General features: G+C 42.1%; 1 protein-coding gene across 3 annotated transcripts in view; it reads left to right on the forward strand.

Moving 5' to 3' along the window:
• Window positions 1-18,651, forward strand: part of USP12 (ubiquitin specific peptidase 12) — a 104,741-nt gene that overhangs the window by 58,836 nt on the left and 27,254 nt on the right. For 2 of the 3 annotated variants that reach the window (XM_078444862.2, XM_078444904.2), the window contains exon 3: window positions 10,786-10,999. The exons of the other annotated variant lie outside the window; for it this stretch is intronic. In XM_078444862.2, coding sequence (XP_078300988.1) covers window positions 10,786-10,999 — 214 coding nt within the window. The remainder of the gene's footprint in view (window positions 1-10,785; window positions 11,000-18,651) is intronic. 3 annotated transcript variants of the gene reach the window in all.

Consider the following 18,651-nt stretch of genomic DNA (forward strand, 5'->3'; position numbering starts at 1 on the left):
TTCTTCAGTCTGTGTCTAGGGCTGGCTTCGTTCAGGGTCTTATTGAATCCTGTCCTCTGTTTGGTGCCTCATGCGGTCCTCTGCTGTCCTTAAGGGCTCTTGAACCAGACTCTCCTGTTCAGCTTCTGTGGGGACTAAAACCTACACTTGAAAGAAAGGCGAAGTGCCTAGGGGTCTGAACGGTCCTTTTAAAAGACTTACAACCAGGGGCGCCGGGGTGGATAAGCATCTGACTCTTGGTTTTAGCTCAGGCCATGATCTCAGTTTGTGGGATCGAGCCCCCATGTCAGGCTCTGAGCAGGGAGCCTGCTCCGGATTCTCTGTCTCCCTCTCCCTGCCCCTCCCCTGATCGCTTGTGCACGCTCGCTCGCTGTCTCCCAAAGCAAACAAGAAATAAGCATTAAAATAATAATAATAATAAAAGGCTTATAACTGGACCTGTGTTTTCCCACCCTCACCCTCCTTTCCCCCCCCCCCCCCTTTATTTTTTCCTAATTTATTCTTTTACTGTCATTTCATTGGAGTTTTGTCAGGGGTGGGGGGAAGTTAATTGAATATATTTGAATGTATGTAATTTCCCTTGTTTAACAAGAAAGTCTGGCCTTTACTTCCGATATCTAAGGTGTTTGTGCTTGCATACAGAGTTGTCTAGTGATCAAAAACCTCATTTAACTTCTGGGAATGGGCAGACCCCAGTTTCTTCTCTCTCATTATTACTTCCCTGTGGCTACCCACCCTTATTTGGCTCACACTCAAACTCATATGTGTCTCGAATTGTAGTAAAGGTGTGTTCATCGATAGTGTCTCAGAAGAACCCATTTTCTTTAGCACAGGAGTATTTTATATATTGAAGCCTGTCTCACTTTTAACCTTCTTCAATATAAATATTTCAATCTCTCCATTTTGTGTCTGACTGTAACCTTTTTTGCAGATAGCCTCACAACAAGGAAAACGGTATCCTAGATAAAATCTTACTATAAAATGAGTTCTACAGGTCTGTTTTCCCCTTGCTGTTAATGTTGTTTTTGCTTGAACATACCTCTCAGAATACCAGGGTCAATTGTGTTAAAGGAAAAAAAAAAAAGATTTCTTAGAAGGTTTTATTTTTATTACTCCCCGTGGATCAAGATTAAATTAATCTAAATTAAGAGGGTAGTATTGGTGCTTTTCCCTGAAGCTGACTAACCGAGATTCAGTAAAACCCAAGAGAAGCAGGAGGGAGTAAAGTTAGTACGAGAATTTTAGGGGAATCTTTGTCTTTATCCCCTCCAGAGACTCTTTTGATGGGTGGAAATATAGTTTCTGATCTCTGTGCCTAGTTAGTACACCAAAGAATTGAGCTCCCCTAAGGTAGCCAGGGCTCCAACCTTGAAAGATTGATGAACACCTTGAATTATATTGAGAAAGTAATTGATGGTCAGAGTACATGCAGCAGAACCAGTATAGTGATTAACTTTTTCCATGGTTTAAACTTTCAGGCTCCCTTGCAACTGTGTTCTGTATAGTCTTAACCTTTTTCTAGAAGTCCTATTTTTAAAAAAATAATGTTTATCTTTGAGGGGGGGGGCATGAGCAGATGAGCAGGGGGCAGACAGAGAGAGAGAGGGAGGGAGAGAGAGAGAGAGACACAGACAAGAATCCAAAGCAGGCTCCACAGACTGGATGTGGGGTCGGATGCTTAACCAACTGAGCCATCCAGGCACCCCTGTATTTTTAAGCTCTTAAAATATCACTCTTGTTTCTTTCCCCCTTCCCTCCTCCTCCTTTTTTTCTTTTTTCTTTTTTTTTTTTTAAATTTATGGAGTTATCACACTATTTATGGGAGTTCCTAAAAAATAAGGGTGGAGCTTTGGGGGATAAGGGAGGGTAGCTTAGTTAATTCAGAGATCAACATTTTAACCCCTCCGCCCCCCATCTCTGTCTGCCAGGTAGTTCCTATTGAAAACAACACTGGAATGTAGCTGCTTTAAGAAATTCTGTGGTTTAGGAAATTCTGTGGGGCACCTGGGTGGCTCATTCAGTTAAGTGTCCAACTTCGGCTCAGGTCATGATCTCACAGCTTGTGAGTCGGAGTCCCGCGTCGGGCTCTGTGCTGACAGCTCAGAGCCTGGAGCCTGCTTTGGATTCTGTGTCTCCCTCTCCCCTGCTCGTGCTCACTCTCTCTCTCAAAAATAAACGTTTAAAAAAAAAAAAAAAAAGAAATTCTGTGGTTTATCTTTTCTAACAATTGGATTTTGTTAAAATGAGACACACATGTATTTTCTTTTTATTAATCTGTTCTTAGCTAAGTGTGAGTTTCTGAGGTTCATTTTTTAAAAAATGTTTCTTTTGTGAGAGAGACACACACACACACACACACACACACACACGGGGAGGGGAGGGGCAGGACAGAGAGAGGGGGAGAGAAAGAATCCCAATTTCTGATAGTGCAGAGCCCGGTGTGGGGCTCAGTCTCACTAACCATGAGATCATGCATGACCTGATCCAAAACCGTGAGTTGGATGCTTAACGGATTGAGCCACCCAGGTGCCCCTCCGTGGTTCATTTTAATAGCTTTGAAGGAAAAGCTTACACTGAGAAGAGTTCCTGTCAGACTTGCCTGATTGGATCCTTTTTGTGATTGGCAAGCAGCATACTTACTAGCACTTGCCTTTGGGAAACAGTACGTGTATTTGGACAGGTAGAAAATCAGGCTTTTTTCGGAAACGTAGTCCCCAGGCCCAGTGTGGCGCCCAGCACGGGGCCTGAGCTCTAAGATGGTCAAAACCTGGGCTGAGATCCAAAGTCAGACGCTTAACCAACAAAGCCACCCAGGCTCCCCCAGACTTTTTTTTTTTTTTTTTTTTTTTTTTAATGGAGAAGAAAAATAACCACAGTTGGATTAACAGAAAATTCAGCGTGGTGGTTGATCCCAACGTTGTTAATGACAACGTATTTTCCGTTATTTGCGGTTGCAGATCTTTTTGCCTTGGAAGACTGTTTTCACAAATGATGACTTTGATGGCAGTTTACTCTTCATAATTCTGATGTCTGCCACTATAATTTGCATAATACATAGCGTGGGGATTTCCTGTTGGTTTAACTCTTGTGAATGCGTTCGTATTTCTGATGTTATTGGAAGTCTGAGAGGAGAAATACTAGTGTGGTGTGAGGGCTGAGAGATGGTCTTGTGTAGACAAGGGAGCCTTTTGGAAGCTTTCTCTTGTTGTAAAATATCCTGCTTAAATGTCAGCTGTTTATAGGGCCAGCTAAATTCTCTGAAAACAAATTGTTTTAATCTCATGAACCGGATTGCCTTTTTCCCTTGTATCTTGTCGCTGATGAGTACTTATTTTAGTAAATGGAGTGATTTCAGTTAGTATCTCTTTCCTACTTGTGCAGCCTACATTTTTAAGAGTCTTTTTTCATTATTTTATTGTATGGTTCTATATTAATTTCTAATAACTGCCAAGAGACAGGTGGCCTCATTAAATCGATTTGTGAGGCTGCAGTGGAATGTGCTTTTCCCTAAAATCTTTGTTATAAAATAACAACTGTGTTCCAGACCATCTTACAAGAGGCTTTTAAGCCTGAATTGCCAGTAGTCATTGGCCGGAATTCTGGATTCGGGGGCCGTTGTGAAGGACGCAAATAAAAATGAAACTTTCTTTCCATTTGTAAGTCATAAAATTGATTAGGCAAATGTCTCTTGGTTCTATTTGCTTTTGCATTGATTTATTCTTCTTTAGTTTCTCTCCACCTGCTGGCCATAGGCTGCTTGAGGGTTGCATTATCAGAGATCCCAGAGAATGTTCATATTAGACCTGACAAAAGAACTCTGGCCCAAGTATTCTGCTGAGATTGGGTCAAGTGGACGGCCCTGTTGGCAGGGTCTATAAAAAGGTTTGTGGTGGACAACCCTATGGCACTTATGTAGAGACGTCAGTTCCTATAAGGAAGGGTGGGACAGTAGAGTGAGGTAGTGTAGGGCAAGGAATGGATGTCCACTAGCATATGGAAGGACATTTTTAGATTAGGTTTACTTGACTGTAGTGAGAGTGGTGGATAGGGAAATGTGGGGTATAGTGTTAAAAAACAGGGCCACCTAGGGCACCTGGCTCCGTTGGTTAAGCGTCCAACTCTTGGTTTCAGCTCAGGTCGTGATCTCGCTGTCGGTGGGTTTCAGCCCCCCGTCAGGCTCCGTGCTAACAGTGCGGAGCCTGCTGGGGATTCTCTCTCTCTCTGCCCCTCCCCGCTCACGCTGTCTCAAATAAGTAAATAAATTAAAGCCAACAAATGAACAGAACAGGGCCACCTAAACTGTGCTGGGGAAGAGGACCTTCCTTTAGAAGGGGACGTGCACAGGATAGGCATCATCATCACCAGCCTCCAGCATGGGACAATGGAGCATTTAATAAACATCTTGAAACGTTAAAAAAATTTTTTTTTTAACGTTTATTCTTTTTTGAGAGACGGAGAGGGGCAGAGAGAGAGTGAGAGAGAGAGAGGGAGACACAGGATCTGAAGCAGGCTCCAGGCTCTATCCGTGTGTGCAGTGGTCCTGTGACACTCAAGTTCGACACCAGCGAGTCGATGGTATCATTGTCTCTTATTCGTTTGTGCGGTTGCAATCTATTATAATTTGAACAGAGATTAAGAGATTACATGATTTCATTTCATTCGGTTAACCTAGGTTTTCAAAATGGCCACATGACTTAAAAAGATTGTTTCAGAAATAACAGTGTGGTGACGGAGTGCTGGGGAAGTGCTCCATGCAGGTTGCTAATTTACTTCTTTACAAGGTTTTACGAGGTGTGGGCTGTATTGTCAACCACACGCACAGATGAGGAAACGGATGAACGGCGTGGCTCAGTGATTTCCCGCGGTCAGGTAGCGGAACCCAGCTTGAGCCCAAGGCGGTTCAGTTTCAGGGCTTGTGACTTCCTCGCCATGCCATGCTGCTGGCAAGGCAGTTGATCGCTCAGGTGAGTTCCAACAGACGTGGTAGGATTGAAAAGTTAATATCAGGGGTGCCTGGGTGGCTCAGTCGGTTAGGCGGCTGACTTCGGCTCAGGTCAGGATCTCGCGGTCCGTGAGTTCAAGCCCTGCGTCGGGCTCTGTGCTGACAGCTCACAGCCTGGAGCCTGTTTCCGATTCTGTCTCTCCTTCTCTCTGACCCTCCCCCGTTCATGCTCTGTCTCTCTCTGTCTCAAAAATAAATAAACGTTAAAAAAAAAAAAAAGTTAATATCCTATTTTAGAAAGTAAGGTAAGGCCATAAAAGAACTTCCCATTTGCACCTCTCTTTGTGTGTCTGAGTCTTTGATAGCTCATAGGATATACTGAGCATAAACCCAGTCTGTCAATCACTGTATAAGCCACAGCTTACCAGAAGGCGTACTCAATTTTATTGCTCTCGCTGAAGCATTGATAATCTTTAGTGAAAACAAAATTAATGTAAGTCAGACAAAAATTTAAAATATCTACTTGGCCTTAGTCACATTTGTTATACAGTCGACCTTTGAACAACATGGGTTTGAGCTGCCCCGGTCCCTCTATACATGGATTTTTTTTTTTTTTTTTTTTTAACACAGTACTGTAAATGTCTCTTCTCTACCTTATGATCTTAGTAACATTTTTTTTTCTCTAGCTTTGTTGTAAAAGAATACAGTACATAGTACATATGACATATAAAATATGTGTCGATTGTTACTGGTAAGGCTTCCAGTCAACAGTAGTCTAAGTTTTTGCAGAGTCAAAAGTTGCCCTCAGATATTTTTGTAAAAAAATTTTTTTTAATGTTTATTTTTGAGAGAGAGAGTATGCGTGGGGGAGGAGCAGAGAGAGAGGGAGACACAGAATCCAAAGCAGGCTCCAGGCTCTGAGCCGTCAGCACAGAGCCCAATGTGGGGCTTGAACTCACGAACTGCGAGATCATGACCTGAGCCAAGGTTGGACGCTTAGCTGACTGAGCCACCCAGGTGCCCTGTAAATTTTTAATGTTTTTTTTTATTTTTTTTTTTTTTTTTTTTTTTTTGGAGAGAGAGCATGAGCAGGGGAGGAGCAGAGAGAAGGAGACACAGAATCTGAAGCAGACTCCAGGCTCCGAGCTGTCAGCACAGAGCCTGATGCGGGGCTCAAACCACGAACCATGAGATCATGACCTGAGCTGAAGTTGGACACTTAACCCACTGAGCCACCCAGGCACACCAACTCAGATTTTTTTTTAATGTTTATTTTTTTATTTTGAGAGTGCATATAAGCAGGGGAGGGGCAGAGAGAAAGGGAGGGGGGCGGGGAGAGAAAGAGAGAGAGAGAATGAGAGAGAATGAATATGAATGAATGAATGAATGAATGAATTCCAAGCAGGTCCTGTGCTGTCAGTGCAGAGCTCGACGTGGGGCTTGATCTCATGAACTGTGAGATTATGACCTGAGCTGAAGTCAAGAGTCAGACACTTAACCTACTGAGCCACTCAGGTGCCCCTACACACAGATTTTGACCATGTGAGGGATCAGTGCCCCTAACTTCCTCATTGTTCAGGGGCCAACTGTATATAATGTATGTTTTTATGTATATAAATTTTATATTTTATAAAAGTAATTTTAATGTGTAGAATGTAACACATATATAATTTTTATTTGTGTTTATTAGGGATGTGTGCTCAAAATGATCTTAATGATGGAGATATGATAAATATTTGTGGAGGGGGCATTGATTTTAAAACTAGGAAAAAAAGGCATTAGGGAAAGCAAGCATAGGTCATTGTGTTCAGTGAGCAATTCAAAAATCAGTGATCAGACCTTGAGGAGGTGGCAGCTTTTAAAATTTGTTTCCCTGATTTTAAGCTGGATTATACCTTTGATCTTCAAAATAAGCTGAGAAGATAGGGTAGGTGTCAACCCTATAGCAATATCTTATTTAGAAATTGAGCATTCGGGGGCACCTGGGTGGCTCAGTTGGTTAAGCGTCCAACTTTGGCTCAGCTCATGATCTCACGGTTCATGGTTCGAGCCCCGCGTCAGGCTCTGTGCTGACAGCTCGGAGTCTGGAGCCTGCTTCAGATTGCGTGTTTCCTTCTCTCTCTTCTCTTCTCTTCTCTTCTCTTCTCTTCTCTTCTCTCTCTCTCTCTCTCTCTCTCTCTGCCCTTCCCCCGCTCATGCTCTGTCTCTTTCTCTCTCTCAAAAATAAATAAACATTAAAAAAATGTTTTTTAAAATTTTTAAAAAGAAACTGAACATTCAGAAACAGGAGTGTGGAGGAAATCATCCCAGACCATCTTTTGCATGAAAGCTATGCACTTGAAAGATACATTTTTAGGTCTTAGGAACTTGAATGAAAGCTGCTATCAAGGAAATTGAAAGAAAAGTTTCCGAGTTATGAATAAGATTGAAAGTGATTGTTTATTCTAGAGAAATAGTAGTAGTTTCACACTTTCATTTTTCCTTACTGGAATTGATGAAGATAAGTGCAAGACCATAAGAGAAGACATCAAATAACTGACTATAAAGTTACTTATTGCTTTACATTCAGGAGATGAGCAAGGAAGGGGCTGCCTTCCAGCATTCTCTACAGAATACAGACTCCCTCGGGTTCTTTACTAAGCTTGGAAGCCATTTGCTTCTTTTTTATGTCAGTCAAGTTTTACTGTCGTACGTTTTTCTAATACACTGTGAGATGCTGTCTTTTGTTTTTAATCTACCTACTCTGTGGAAGTCATTGGAGTCTCTGTTGCTTATTCTTGAATAAAAATGACCAAATTATGGAGATGGAATCTTCTCTTCAGTTGACAGAGGTATAGTTTGTTGGTCATTAGCGTCATTAGACCATGGTATGAATCCTAGTATTGCTTTAGACTGGCGAATACTGAGTAATTGGTACATTAATCTCAATATTGTAGGTTCTGCAGCAGGTGTACTTAGCCCCTGGATAGGCTTTATGAAAGTTTCCATGGTTACATTTATCAATAGTATCAGTGCATCGCCCAGTTATCTATCTCTTTTAGTATTTCTTTGGAAAGCCTCTTAAGCATCTGTTTTTATGAAACTACTTGGCTCTGACCAACACTATGAATGTAAAATCCTCATTGGGCCACACGTTCTGTTCCTTTTTTGTGGTATTGTTTAACTTGTTTCTCTGTTTGAATCTCTGTAAATTGATAGGTCTAGATGCTAGATATAAATTTAGTGTTGTTTTTTTTTTTTTAATTTTTTTTAATGTTTATTTATTTATTTTTGAGAGAGAAACAGCATGAGTGGGGGAGGGGCAGAGAGAGAGGGAGACCCAGAATCCGAAGCAGGCTCCAGGGCTCCGAGCTGTCGGCACAGAGCCCGACACGGGGCTCAAACTCACAAGCTGTGAGATCATGACCTGAGCCAAAGTCAGACGCCCAACCGACTGAGCCACCCAGGTGCCCCTAGTGGTTTTGTTTAAAAAACAAAAGAAGAGCTGCTATGTATTTCTCCAGGAGACAGAGAAATTTTGTGGTTCTTTTTTAATGATGCTGGAATGCACTGAGGGTTCAGATCATTTTAAAGTTCTCCATCAGTCTTTAATGCTTTTAGTATCCCCTGATAATCACTGCCCAGTCCATTATTTACAATCATTTCTTTGGAATTTATTAGCTGGGATTGTTCTGTAAGCTAGAATTTCTTTCAGCAGCTATTTAGAGCCTTCTGGAATGTTGTTCTTACAAGAAAGACAAGAGAAAACTTTGATGTTTTCCTTTGATGTATTAGTTTGCGACTTCCCATGGAGAGGTCTCTTTTTTTTAAATGTCATTTTTCATAAATTTCTATGTAGTCAATTGCAGTATTTCTTTTTGACGAAAGTTGGCTCTTGAATCCACACAAAAAGATATTCCAGGCTAATCTATATTTGTGTATTTCCTGTCCCAGACCTTGTATAGATAGCCATATCTGCAAGGCATCCTAGTTTCTTTTTGCGGGTAAAAGGTTTTTAAAGACTATAATCTGTGTGCCAGGGAAACTTGCTGCTGCTGCTAGGCCTTGAAGTGGACAGAAGTTGAACACACGCACACACACAGAAAGACATGAGTTTATAATTGATAACTTCACATTCCAATTTAAGTTTACAAGGCTTTTACTCTTTATTACTGTAGCTTTTTTCCTTTGCATTAATAATTTTGGTTCCTAAGGATATTAATGTGAGTCTTTGCTTGCTTTGTCCTTCAGAAATCTGTAGGGGTTTCAGAATAACAATGTCAATAGACTAATTCTAACAATGCGACTACTGGATGCCATTTAGGATTCCTTTTTTTCTTTTTATTCAAGACTATTTCCGTAGGCATGTATGATAAAAATTCTGTGTTTTAAAATTGCTTGAAGTAATTTTTTGTGTGGTTCTCCCCCAACTTAATGAACATTTAGTTTTCACTGATCTCTATTTCCTTTCAGTTTTAGGAATTTCTTTTTTTTTTTTTTTCCTCTGGGTACTTCTTAATTTATTTTTTAAACAAATGGGTGCAAAGCAGACGTTTTTAAAAATGTGCTTTGAATTCTCTCCACTCTTCCTTCTTTCCTTATAAATAACCATTTTTATTAGCTTTTAATTTATCCTTCCTGGTTTTAAGCATAAGCAAAGGACATGAGTTTGACCTTGCTCATTATTAAAAGTCTCTGCCTAGCCTTTTAGGTTAGTATGTGTGTGACTTCACTGCATGATGGTGCTGTGAGAATTGCCCTCTTTCCTTTTTTATACTCTCAAGGTAACCCCCCCCCCCCCCAGGTCCTCCCTGGCTTTTGGGTGTTTTGTCAGCTGACTTTGGGAGCCAGTGTCTATTAATGGGAAGGGAAAAGGGAGACAACAAATGTTTGTCAAACTATGTGTCAGTTTCTCTTAAGGTAGGAGTGTTTTCCCCATTATTAAAGAGTAGGAAGTTGAAGTTCAGTGAGCTGTGGTTACACATTCCAGATCACATGGCCGGTAAGAAGTTGAGGATTTAACTCTGCACCTGACGCTCATTTGTAATATATCCAGAATGATGTGACCCGGCATCTCAGCATTTCAGTGGTGGTTGTGCTGGCACGCTGATGATTTTTTTTTTTTTTTAAGTGTATTTATTTTGAGAGAGAGGGAGCGTGACCTGGGAAGGGGCAGAGAGAAAGGGAGAAAGAGAGAATCCTAAGCAGGCCCTGTGCTGTCAGCGCAGAGCCCGACGCGGAGCTCAGTCCCACCAACCCGTGAGATCACGACCCAGGCCGAGATCGAGAGTCAGATGTTAACTGACTGAGCCACCCACGTGCCCTGCTGATGGTTTTTAATGTAATATTTCACAGGATCTCATTTGACTTTGCTTTTTGTTTTTATTTCTTGAACGGCACTTAAGAATCGGATAGAAAACTTTACTTTTGTGTTTTTTTAAAGAATTTTTGAGAGCTATGTTTTAAAGTGTATCATATACAAATGGTTGGTTAGTATCCAACCAACATATAATAATAGTGGGAATTGAAAAAGAAAAAATTACACAGGATTCTAAACCTTAACTACTTTGTTTAAACTATATAATTTTTTGAATTTGTTTTCATAAAGGCCAAATTTATGGCATCTGTTTTCCTTCCATTTTAACCTGCAACCAATGCCTGGAGCATCCATTTAATGTTAAAAAGGCAAATTTGCAATCAGAATAATTATTTCTACTCTCAGATACCTTTTAATTTATGAGGGTCATAAATTCCCTGAATTCCCTGTCTTGTCTCTGTTTTCTTAATTGTACACGTGGAAATTCTTTCTTGAAAATATGTTGCCCCAAATTTAACAAGATTTTTTTTTTTTTTTTCTATTCTAGTTTGGGAATACCTGCTACTGTAATTCAGTTCTTCAAGCACTTTATTTTTGTCGTCCATTTCGGGAAAAAGTTCTAGCTTACAAGAGCCAACCTAGGAAGAAGGAGAACCTTCTTACCTGCCTAGCAGACCTCTTCCATAGCATAGCCACTCAGAAGAAGAAGGTTGGGGTGATTCCTCCTAAGAAGTTCATAACAAGATTACGGAAGGAAAATGGTAATTCTTCTACTTCTGAATATATTCTTACGTAACAGGAAGGGTAAATACAGCACACTGTAAGTCAGTAAGCACTGACCAAGCATCTGTTTTATGCCTGACAATATGTTAGCCATTGAAGAGACCAAAGCTGATGTTCCTGTCTTTAAGGACATGCCAGTTTAGTGAGGAGGCAGCCACACAGTAATTAAAATGAGGTGTGATTCATTTTGGAAGTATGTTAGACAAAGACCAAATTTCTTTATGCCAGGAGATAGAAATGATATTTTTTTTTTTTTTTTTTTGCCTGCCTGACTTTTCTATCAAGAGTGAAGTATTATGGGTTCCCCCCCCCCCCCACATTATTGTTTTGGTAATGCTTTCCATACGTTAACCCTTAACCCATTCTATCCTTACAATGACCTGATGCAGAGAGCCTGTTATTTCGCCCATTTTAGCCGTGAAAAGGACAAAAGCGAACCTTTCCAGGAGTCCTACCCCAGGGAAAGGAAAGAGCCAGAACAATAAAACTTTTTGGCTTAGGGTAGGTGGTTTTAACTCCACTCACCCCTTTAACAAAAATAGTTACTGATTAAGCCCCGCTTTCCTTTTCTCTCTTAAAATGTTTTTCACTTAATTTTCACAGCAAGCCCCTACGTTAGACATTATTCTCTCTCTTGACATGAGATGATTGACGCTCAGAGAAGTAAAAGCGGCTTGTCGGGGTCCCATATGTCTTCCTGACGTCTAAATCCCTTATTCTGTCTAGCAGGGTCTGTTAAAGAATTCAAATGGGACTTAAATAACATGTGGAATTCTGTTTTGTTTGATAAAGGCATTTAAATCATTGTAGAAATAAAATCGAGTGGTATTTTAGTTTGATTTCTTATCAAAAGATAAGAGATAAGATTTGAGAAGTCTTTAAGATTGGTTATTAAACATACTACTGAATAATCCTGTCCTTAGCTGCCGCCATTCATTATCCCATGAATTGAGATAGGCCTCGTGGGTCAAATCTAGTTTCCCAAAACATAACAAGACGCTGAAATAATGTGACAATAGGCTGTTTATTGTTCTTGAGTCTGATTCAGGTGTAAAAGATTTTATCTCCTCCAAATACAGATACAGAGCAGTGGAACCGTCGCTCACAAAAATAAATCTTTTTAAGTGTTTCCCCTATGAAAGCCAAACATCTTTACTTTCTCAAATTACAGAATTGTAGGGTGTCTTCTGTTTTTAAGGACACCACAAACAACTCCATTAGAGAATGGCTGAGTGATTCACGTCCTCTCTGTCTTTTTTGTCTGTACTGGTATGAAACTTCAGAAATTTTGTCCCGGTAGAAAATTCACGTGCATGGTAATTGAACATGCCATCCTTTCAGTGATTTTGTCAGCATTTTAGAAACGTACAACATCAGAAAGCTGAAACTCACACAGAATACACGTCCTTTTTCTTTTTCACTGAATAGTATACTTTTCTTGACATTATCGTTCAGTGTATTGTCTGTGCCCTTAGTTGGGGCTGCCGTAACAAAAATACCGTGGATTGGGTGGCTTCAACAATAGATACCTATTTCTCACCGTTCTGGAGGCTGCGAAGTTCAAGGGTAACGTGCTGGCAGCTTCCCCGTGTGATGTCGGCCCTTTTCCTGGTTTGTAGGCGGCTGCCTTTTTGCTGTGTCCCCCACACGGTGGAGAGAGAGAAGCAAGCTCACTCCTCTCTCTTCTTACGAGGGTGCCGGTCCCAGCCCTCAAGACCTGAAAGTCCTTCCAAAGGCCCCATTTCCAAATAGCATCGCTTTGGGGGTTAGGGTCTCAACCTACGAACTCTGGTGGGGGCACACGCATGCAGTCCTTAACGTGATTGTTAAGTGTGCAGTGACTTGTTAAGTTTAGATTCACTCCTAAACACGGAGCTCAAGTGACTGTGTTTGGAAAGGTGTGTGTGGATTTATGTATTTGTTTGTCAAAGCTGGGATGTTTTTAGAGTGTTTATTGTTTTTTAATAATTCGGTGTTTTCTGAAAGTTTTTATATGTTGAGGCAGAGTAAATTGGCGCACCGTAGACTTATTTTGTTGAATGAAACTGATCGCAGAATGAGTATTCCAAACTTATCTTTTCGTAGTTTTGTTTCATTTTTCTGTACCTCAGGAACAATATGGAATGGAAAAGCATGTTTATTATTCGATGTTGCTGGCTTTTGTATGTTTTGAAATCCAGTTTTGCCTTTCGATTCTTTTCCTGATAATCGTGTGAAGGAGAAGAGGAACATACAAATTAAAGAGGGTTCAGGCACACCTGGGTGGTTCGGTCGGTTAAGCGTCCGACTTCAGTTCAGGGCGTGATCTCACGGTTCGTGGGTTCGAGCCTGCTTCGGGCTCTGTGCTGACAGTCAGCTTGGAGCCTGGAACCAGCTTCGGATTCTGTCTCCCTCTCTCTCTGGCCTTTCCCAACTCCCACTCTGTCTCTCTCTCAAAAATAAACATTAAAAAATAAATTAAAAAAAAATACAGAGGATTTAATTGTATACACCCTCCTGAGATTGTCTGCTAGTTGTTTTTAATCTCTGGAACATTGGATGCTGCCTGTTTCAGAATTACCACTAACTTTCACTGTTGGACTCTTGTTCCTTTTTTTAAATTTTATTTTATTTTAGCACATGTGGGTGAGAGAGGCGGAAGGAGGGAGGGAGGGGGGAGAGAGAGAGAGAGAGAGAGAGGGAGGGAGGGAGGGAGAGGGAGAGGGAGAGAATGAATATCTTAAGCAGGCTCCACACGCAGCGCGGGAGCCTGACGTGGGGCTTGATCCCACAGCATTCAAGACCTGAACTGAAATCGAGAGTTGGATGCTCACCCAACTGAGCCACCCAGGCACTCCTGGACTGTTGTTCTTAAATCCCTTTTCTTCCATGTTACGCTGTAAACTTAAGGTTTTGCATTTTCAGTAGATACTAGCTCAATATTGTGCTAATCGCTGTTGCTTTATATTACTAATCATTCTGATATCCCTTGGAAAGAATCTGTATTAACTTCGGTAATGGATTTGTGTTTTCAAAATTTTAATTCGTGTTGCCTAATCACAGCATATGACAACTGTGGCATAGTGCTTTTATAGTGTGATAGATGCAGTGGTGACACTTAGTGCTTTTACGGTATGATACAGGGCTAACACTCGCTCCATAACCGTGTTACCTTTGATGATGGGAGACTAGCTGAATGTTTGTATTGGTTAACTATTATGTATTTAGCTCCTGCACAGCACCAGAAACGAGGAGCTGACATTCTCACGGGGAAGGCACTCAATCCTGTAATATAATGTATTGGCTCTGTGAAAACAAAACAAAAACAGGGAAAGGGGATAGAGAATGAGGGAGTTGATAAGTTTTGTTAGATCAGAGAGTTAAAATGAGAAGCCATTGGAAGATCTGGGGCAAAATTGTTCCAACTGGATAGAATAGAAATCGCAGTTGCCCTGAGGGCTCGACGGGCAGCGAGGAAATTAATGTGGCTGGAGTGGAGTAAGATAAAGATGGAAAAGGGAGGGGCCTGGGGCTTGGGTTTTATTTCGAAAGTCGTGGCAAGCCGTTGGGGGGTGCTGAGCAGGGGGTGATAGGTTTTGATCTGCATTAGAAGGAGATCCCTGTGGCTGCTGGGGGGGGGGGGGGCAGCTTGAGTGGGAGCAGGGAGACCATCCCAGAGGCTACTGCAGTCATCTGGGGTAAGAAATGAAGCCCTCTCTTTCACATCGCTAACTCCCTATAGGCCCTCTATTATTTTCGAAGAATTAAAACATAGACTGGTGATCGAACTGTGTGCTAGCCGGCATTGACTCAGCTGAAGAGTTGGGGATCGGTTAGGTTGGGCTTGAGAGTCAGACCCGCTGGTGCCTGTAGCTGTGCTCTCAGACTCGCTGGATCGTCACACTGTTGTTTTGGGCCACAGTTGTTCCTCTCCTGTCATCTTAGCTGTTTCAGCCCCCAGTTTTGTTCATTCGTTTGTTCGTTCACTCATTCGTTCGCTCGTTCATAAAATGTCAAGCACATCTAATACGTGGCAGGCACTGTTCTAAGTGCTGGGGAGACAGCAGTGAATGGGTAGAAGTGGTCTTTATTCTCGAGAGACCTGCAAGAACGTAGCAGTGGCTCAGGCGATGTGGAGAGATACTAATGCAAATATACATGCATATTTATATGTATATGTTTTAAAGCTTATTCATTTTGAGAGAGTGAGAGACAGAGCATGCAAGGGAGGGAGGGGCAGAGAGAGAGAATCCCAAGCAAGTTGAGCACTCTGAGCGCGGAGCCCAGCGCGGGTCTCGAACTCACAAACTGCAATATCGTGACCTGAGCCAAAGCCAGGAGTCGGACGCTTAACCGACCGAGCCACCCAGGCGCCCCTGTATATATTTAAGTGTTGGTCTTCCTTAAGTGAGGAAATAATTAGAAGTCACACCTATTGGGGCGCCTGGGTGGCTCGGTCGGTTAAGTGGCCGGCTTCGGCTCAGGTCATGATCTCACGGTCCGTGGGTTCGAGCCCCGCGTCGGGCTCTGGGCTGATGGCTCAGAGCCTGGAGCCTGCTTCCGATTCTGTGTCTCCCTCTCTCTCTGCTCCTCCCCTGTTCATGCTCTGTCTCAAAAATAAATAAACGTTAAAAAAAATTAAAAAAAAAAAAAAAAAGAAGTCACACCTATTAAGTAGGTTTGAGTAAATAATTTCCGACATTCATTTTAATCCTTTTTCTTGAGAAGGAGCACAAAAGATTTTCTATGTAATAAAAGCTACTAGCTATTTCTGAATTAGGAAAAACACGTAACATTTTTAAGCGTTGATTTAGTTTTCATTTTTTTTTTTTTTGCATTAATGTTGCAGCTATATTAGAACTTTAGTCGTCTGTACTTTCCATATACATTTATTTAATAACGAAATTGTCTCTCCCACTAGACTGTCGGTTCCATGACGGAGGGAACCCATTTGTTTTTGCTCTCCATTGTATTCCCAGCACATAATCCAGTTCCCGGCACATAGTAGGTTCTTACTGAATATTTGTTGACTGAATGAGTGAATTTGTTTTTAATTTGCCAGAACAAGCTGGAAGTCCACCCTTCCCATTATGCTACTTAGCAGAGAAGAAAGCAAACCATAAGGAAACCAAGATTTTAGGAATCTAATATAATACAATTTCCAGGGATTATCCTGTGGCCATTTAGTTGATTTTTCTTTTTGGGTTGGGGGGGGGGGGTCCTGGTTAATGTTTTTAAAGTTGTATTGGGTGCTCTTAGGCATGGCAGGATTCTGGCATATACAGCATACTGTATTTATAGAAAATGGACTATAAATTATTTTAAACATTTCAGCAAAATGCTGAAAGACTATTTTCTGGTTTACTTTACATCTCAGTTCCAGAGCATTCGAGTCAGTGGAAGTATGTCTGTGAGTGTGAAGTCATTGTTCTGTGTTTAAAAAAAAAAAAAAAAAAAACACCCAAAAAAAGATGTTTTAAGTGTTTAAAAAGCAAAAAGATTTGCACATTTTGCTTTACAAAAATTATTATTCTGAAAAATATGCATAGATGCTAAAATAATTTTTAACAGGAAAAAATAAGACTTCATTATTATTTTTCTTAGCCAGAAAATTTTTCATTTAGATCTTTGTAGGTATTCTTTAATTTCGTAGTTTAAGAATTATTTTTTAATTTGAGAGAGAGCGTGCGTGCGAGTGGGGCAGGGGGGCAGAGGGGAAGGGAGAGGGAGAGAGAGAGAGAGAGAGAGAGAGAGAGAGAGAGAGAGAGAATATCTGAAGCAGGCTCCATGGCCTTAGCGTGAAGCTCAGTGCGGGGCTCGATCCCACAATCCTGACATCATGACCTGAGCTGAAATCAAGAGGGGGTCACTCAACCGACTGAGCCACCCAGGTGCCCCTGTAGTTTATTTTAAATATTTATGGCAAAAAATGTACTCCTTAAAACTTCGGTTGTAAAAAATGCTTGATTTAGTGGAAAAGAGACTAGATGACAGCATAGAGCCTAGCGTGTAGAGACCCACCATAGTGATTGTTCCTGCCTCACTCCGCTAGGTCCTTACAGTGTCTGTAAAATATTTGTACTTACTTCCTCTTAGTGACTCTAGCATCATTTACTTCTGTGTCTTACCTTAGCGGACCTGGGAGGCTCTCGATTTGTGGCCCGGGGATGGATGAGTAAGTGAGGGATGAAAAGGGAACTTCAAGGGGTCAAGTGCACTTGAGGAAGCGGCCCGGACACTGAAAGTGTCAGGGTCAGTGCAGGAGTCGGGATGAACAAAAGACACCATGAATCAGGCCATCCGTCGGTGAGGGAGGGGGAGGCGGCCGATGGCCACAGAAGGATGGGGCTTAAGGCCAGATCTTAATAGCTTTTTTGACTGAGGGCGAGGGTTTTTAATATGCAGATGACATGGGACGATTTAGAAGTGGCCGCAGGGAGCTCAAAAATGCCAAAGGTTGGAGACGTGGGGAGTTTAGAACAGAAACTGGCTCCTGGAGGGAACAGCAGAAAGGGCCGAGAGAGTAGCAAATCCCAAGGTCGAGGAAGGACGTAAGGGACAGTAAATGAACGACAGTAATAGAGGATGGGAGCCTAGGGTTGGGGGACGGAGTAGTATTTTCAGGGATGAAGGATTATTGCATCGAGAGGCAAGGTGAAAGGTAATTGACTTGACTTTTCCCAACTTTGGCCCAGACCAGTCCAAAGGCGGAACCATCCAAGGTTTCTGAGCGCGACTTGGCTTGGTCTGAGGGATGGAGTAGATGGCCAGGGGGGTTCTGCACTGGAGGGGGCTCTGTCACGATGGGTGTGGTGCCGAACTTCTGCTGGGAGCGTGGGAGGGGAATGGTGTCACGGCGCTTGGCTGCCTCGCGGGCAGAGACCGTTGCACACTCGGAACACCAAATTACACATCAGTAGATGTTAAGTCCACATAGGCCGATGCACTGTATCTTAGGGCTCAGGACTCAGGGCTGTTACTGTTCTGAGAAAGAACATAAGGGGTTTGTTTAAGGCTAATCGGGTCCCTCAGGGCAAAGCTTACAGCAGAGAGAAGAAGCGTGAACAGATGGATGCTTCCTGTGTGGCTCTTAGTACATTTTTTTTTTTTAATTTTGTTTTTGCATTTATTTGTTTTTAAGAGACCGAGCACAAGCCGGGGGAGGGGCCGAGAGAGAGAGAGGGAGACACAGGACCCGAAGCGGGCTCCAGGCTCCGAGCGGTCGGCCCAGAGCCCGACGCGGGGGCCCGAACCCACAAACCGCGAGATCGTGACCCGAGCCGAAGTCGGACGCTCAAGCGACTGAGCCACCCAGGCGCCCCTCACTCCACTCTTCACATTGTTGTGCTTGACTTGAAATCCAAGAGAGGTTGAGTCAGTTGCCTGTGACATGCATGTAATTAGTGGTAGGACCGTCATCGGAATCCCAACAGTCTTGCTGTAGCAACTGCACCTTCAATCTGATACTTTTTAAAGGTCTTTCTGACGCCAGGATTGAAATCATTCTTTTATTTTCTTTGAGTATACCTCCCCAGTGAACATTCTCACCTGTTCCCATTCTGTTTGTACAGTGACTTTGCAAAGGAAGATGGTATTCCGTTTTACGGACCAGAAAATTAAGACGGTTTTGATTACCATGAGGTTGAACGTC

This window comes from Panthera onca, chromosome A1 (assembly GCF_046562875.1).
Source record: "Panthera onca isolate mPanOnc1 chromosome A1, mPanOnc1 haplotype 2, whole genome shotgun sequence".
Taxonomy (NCBI): domain Eukaryota; kingdom Metazoa; phylum Chordata; class Mammalia; order Carnivora; family Felidae; genus Panthera; species Panthera onca.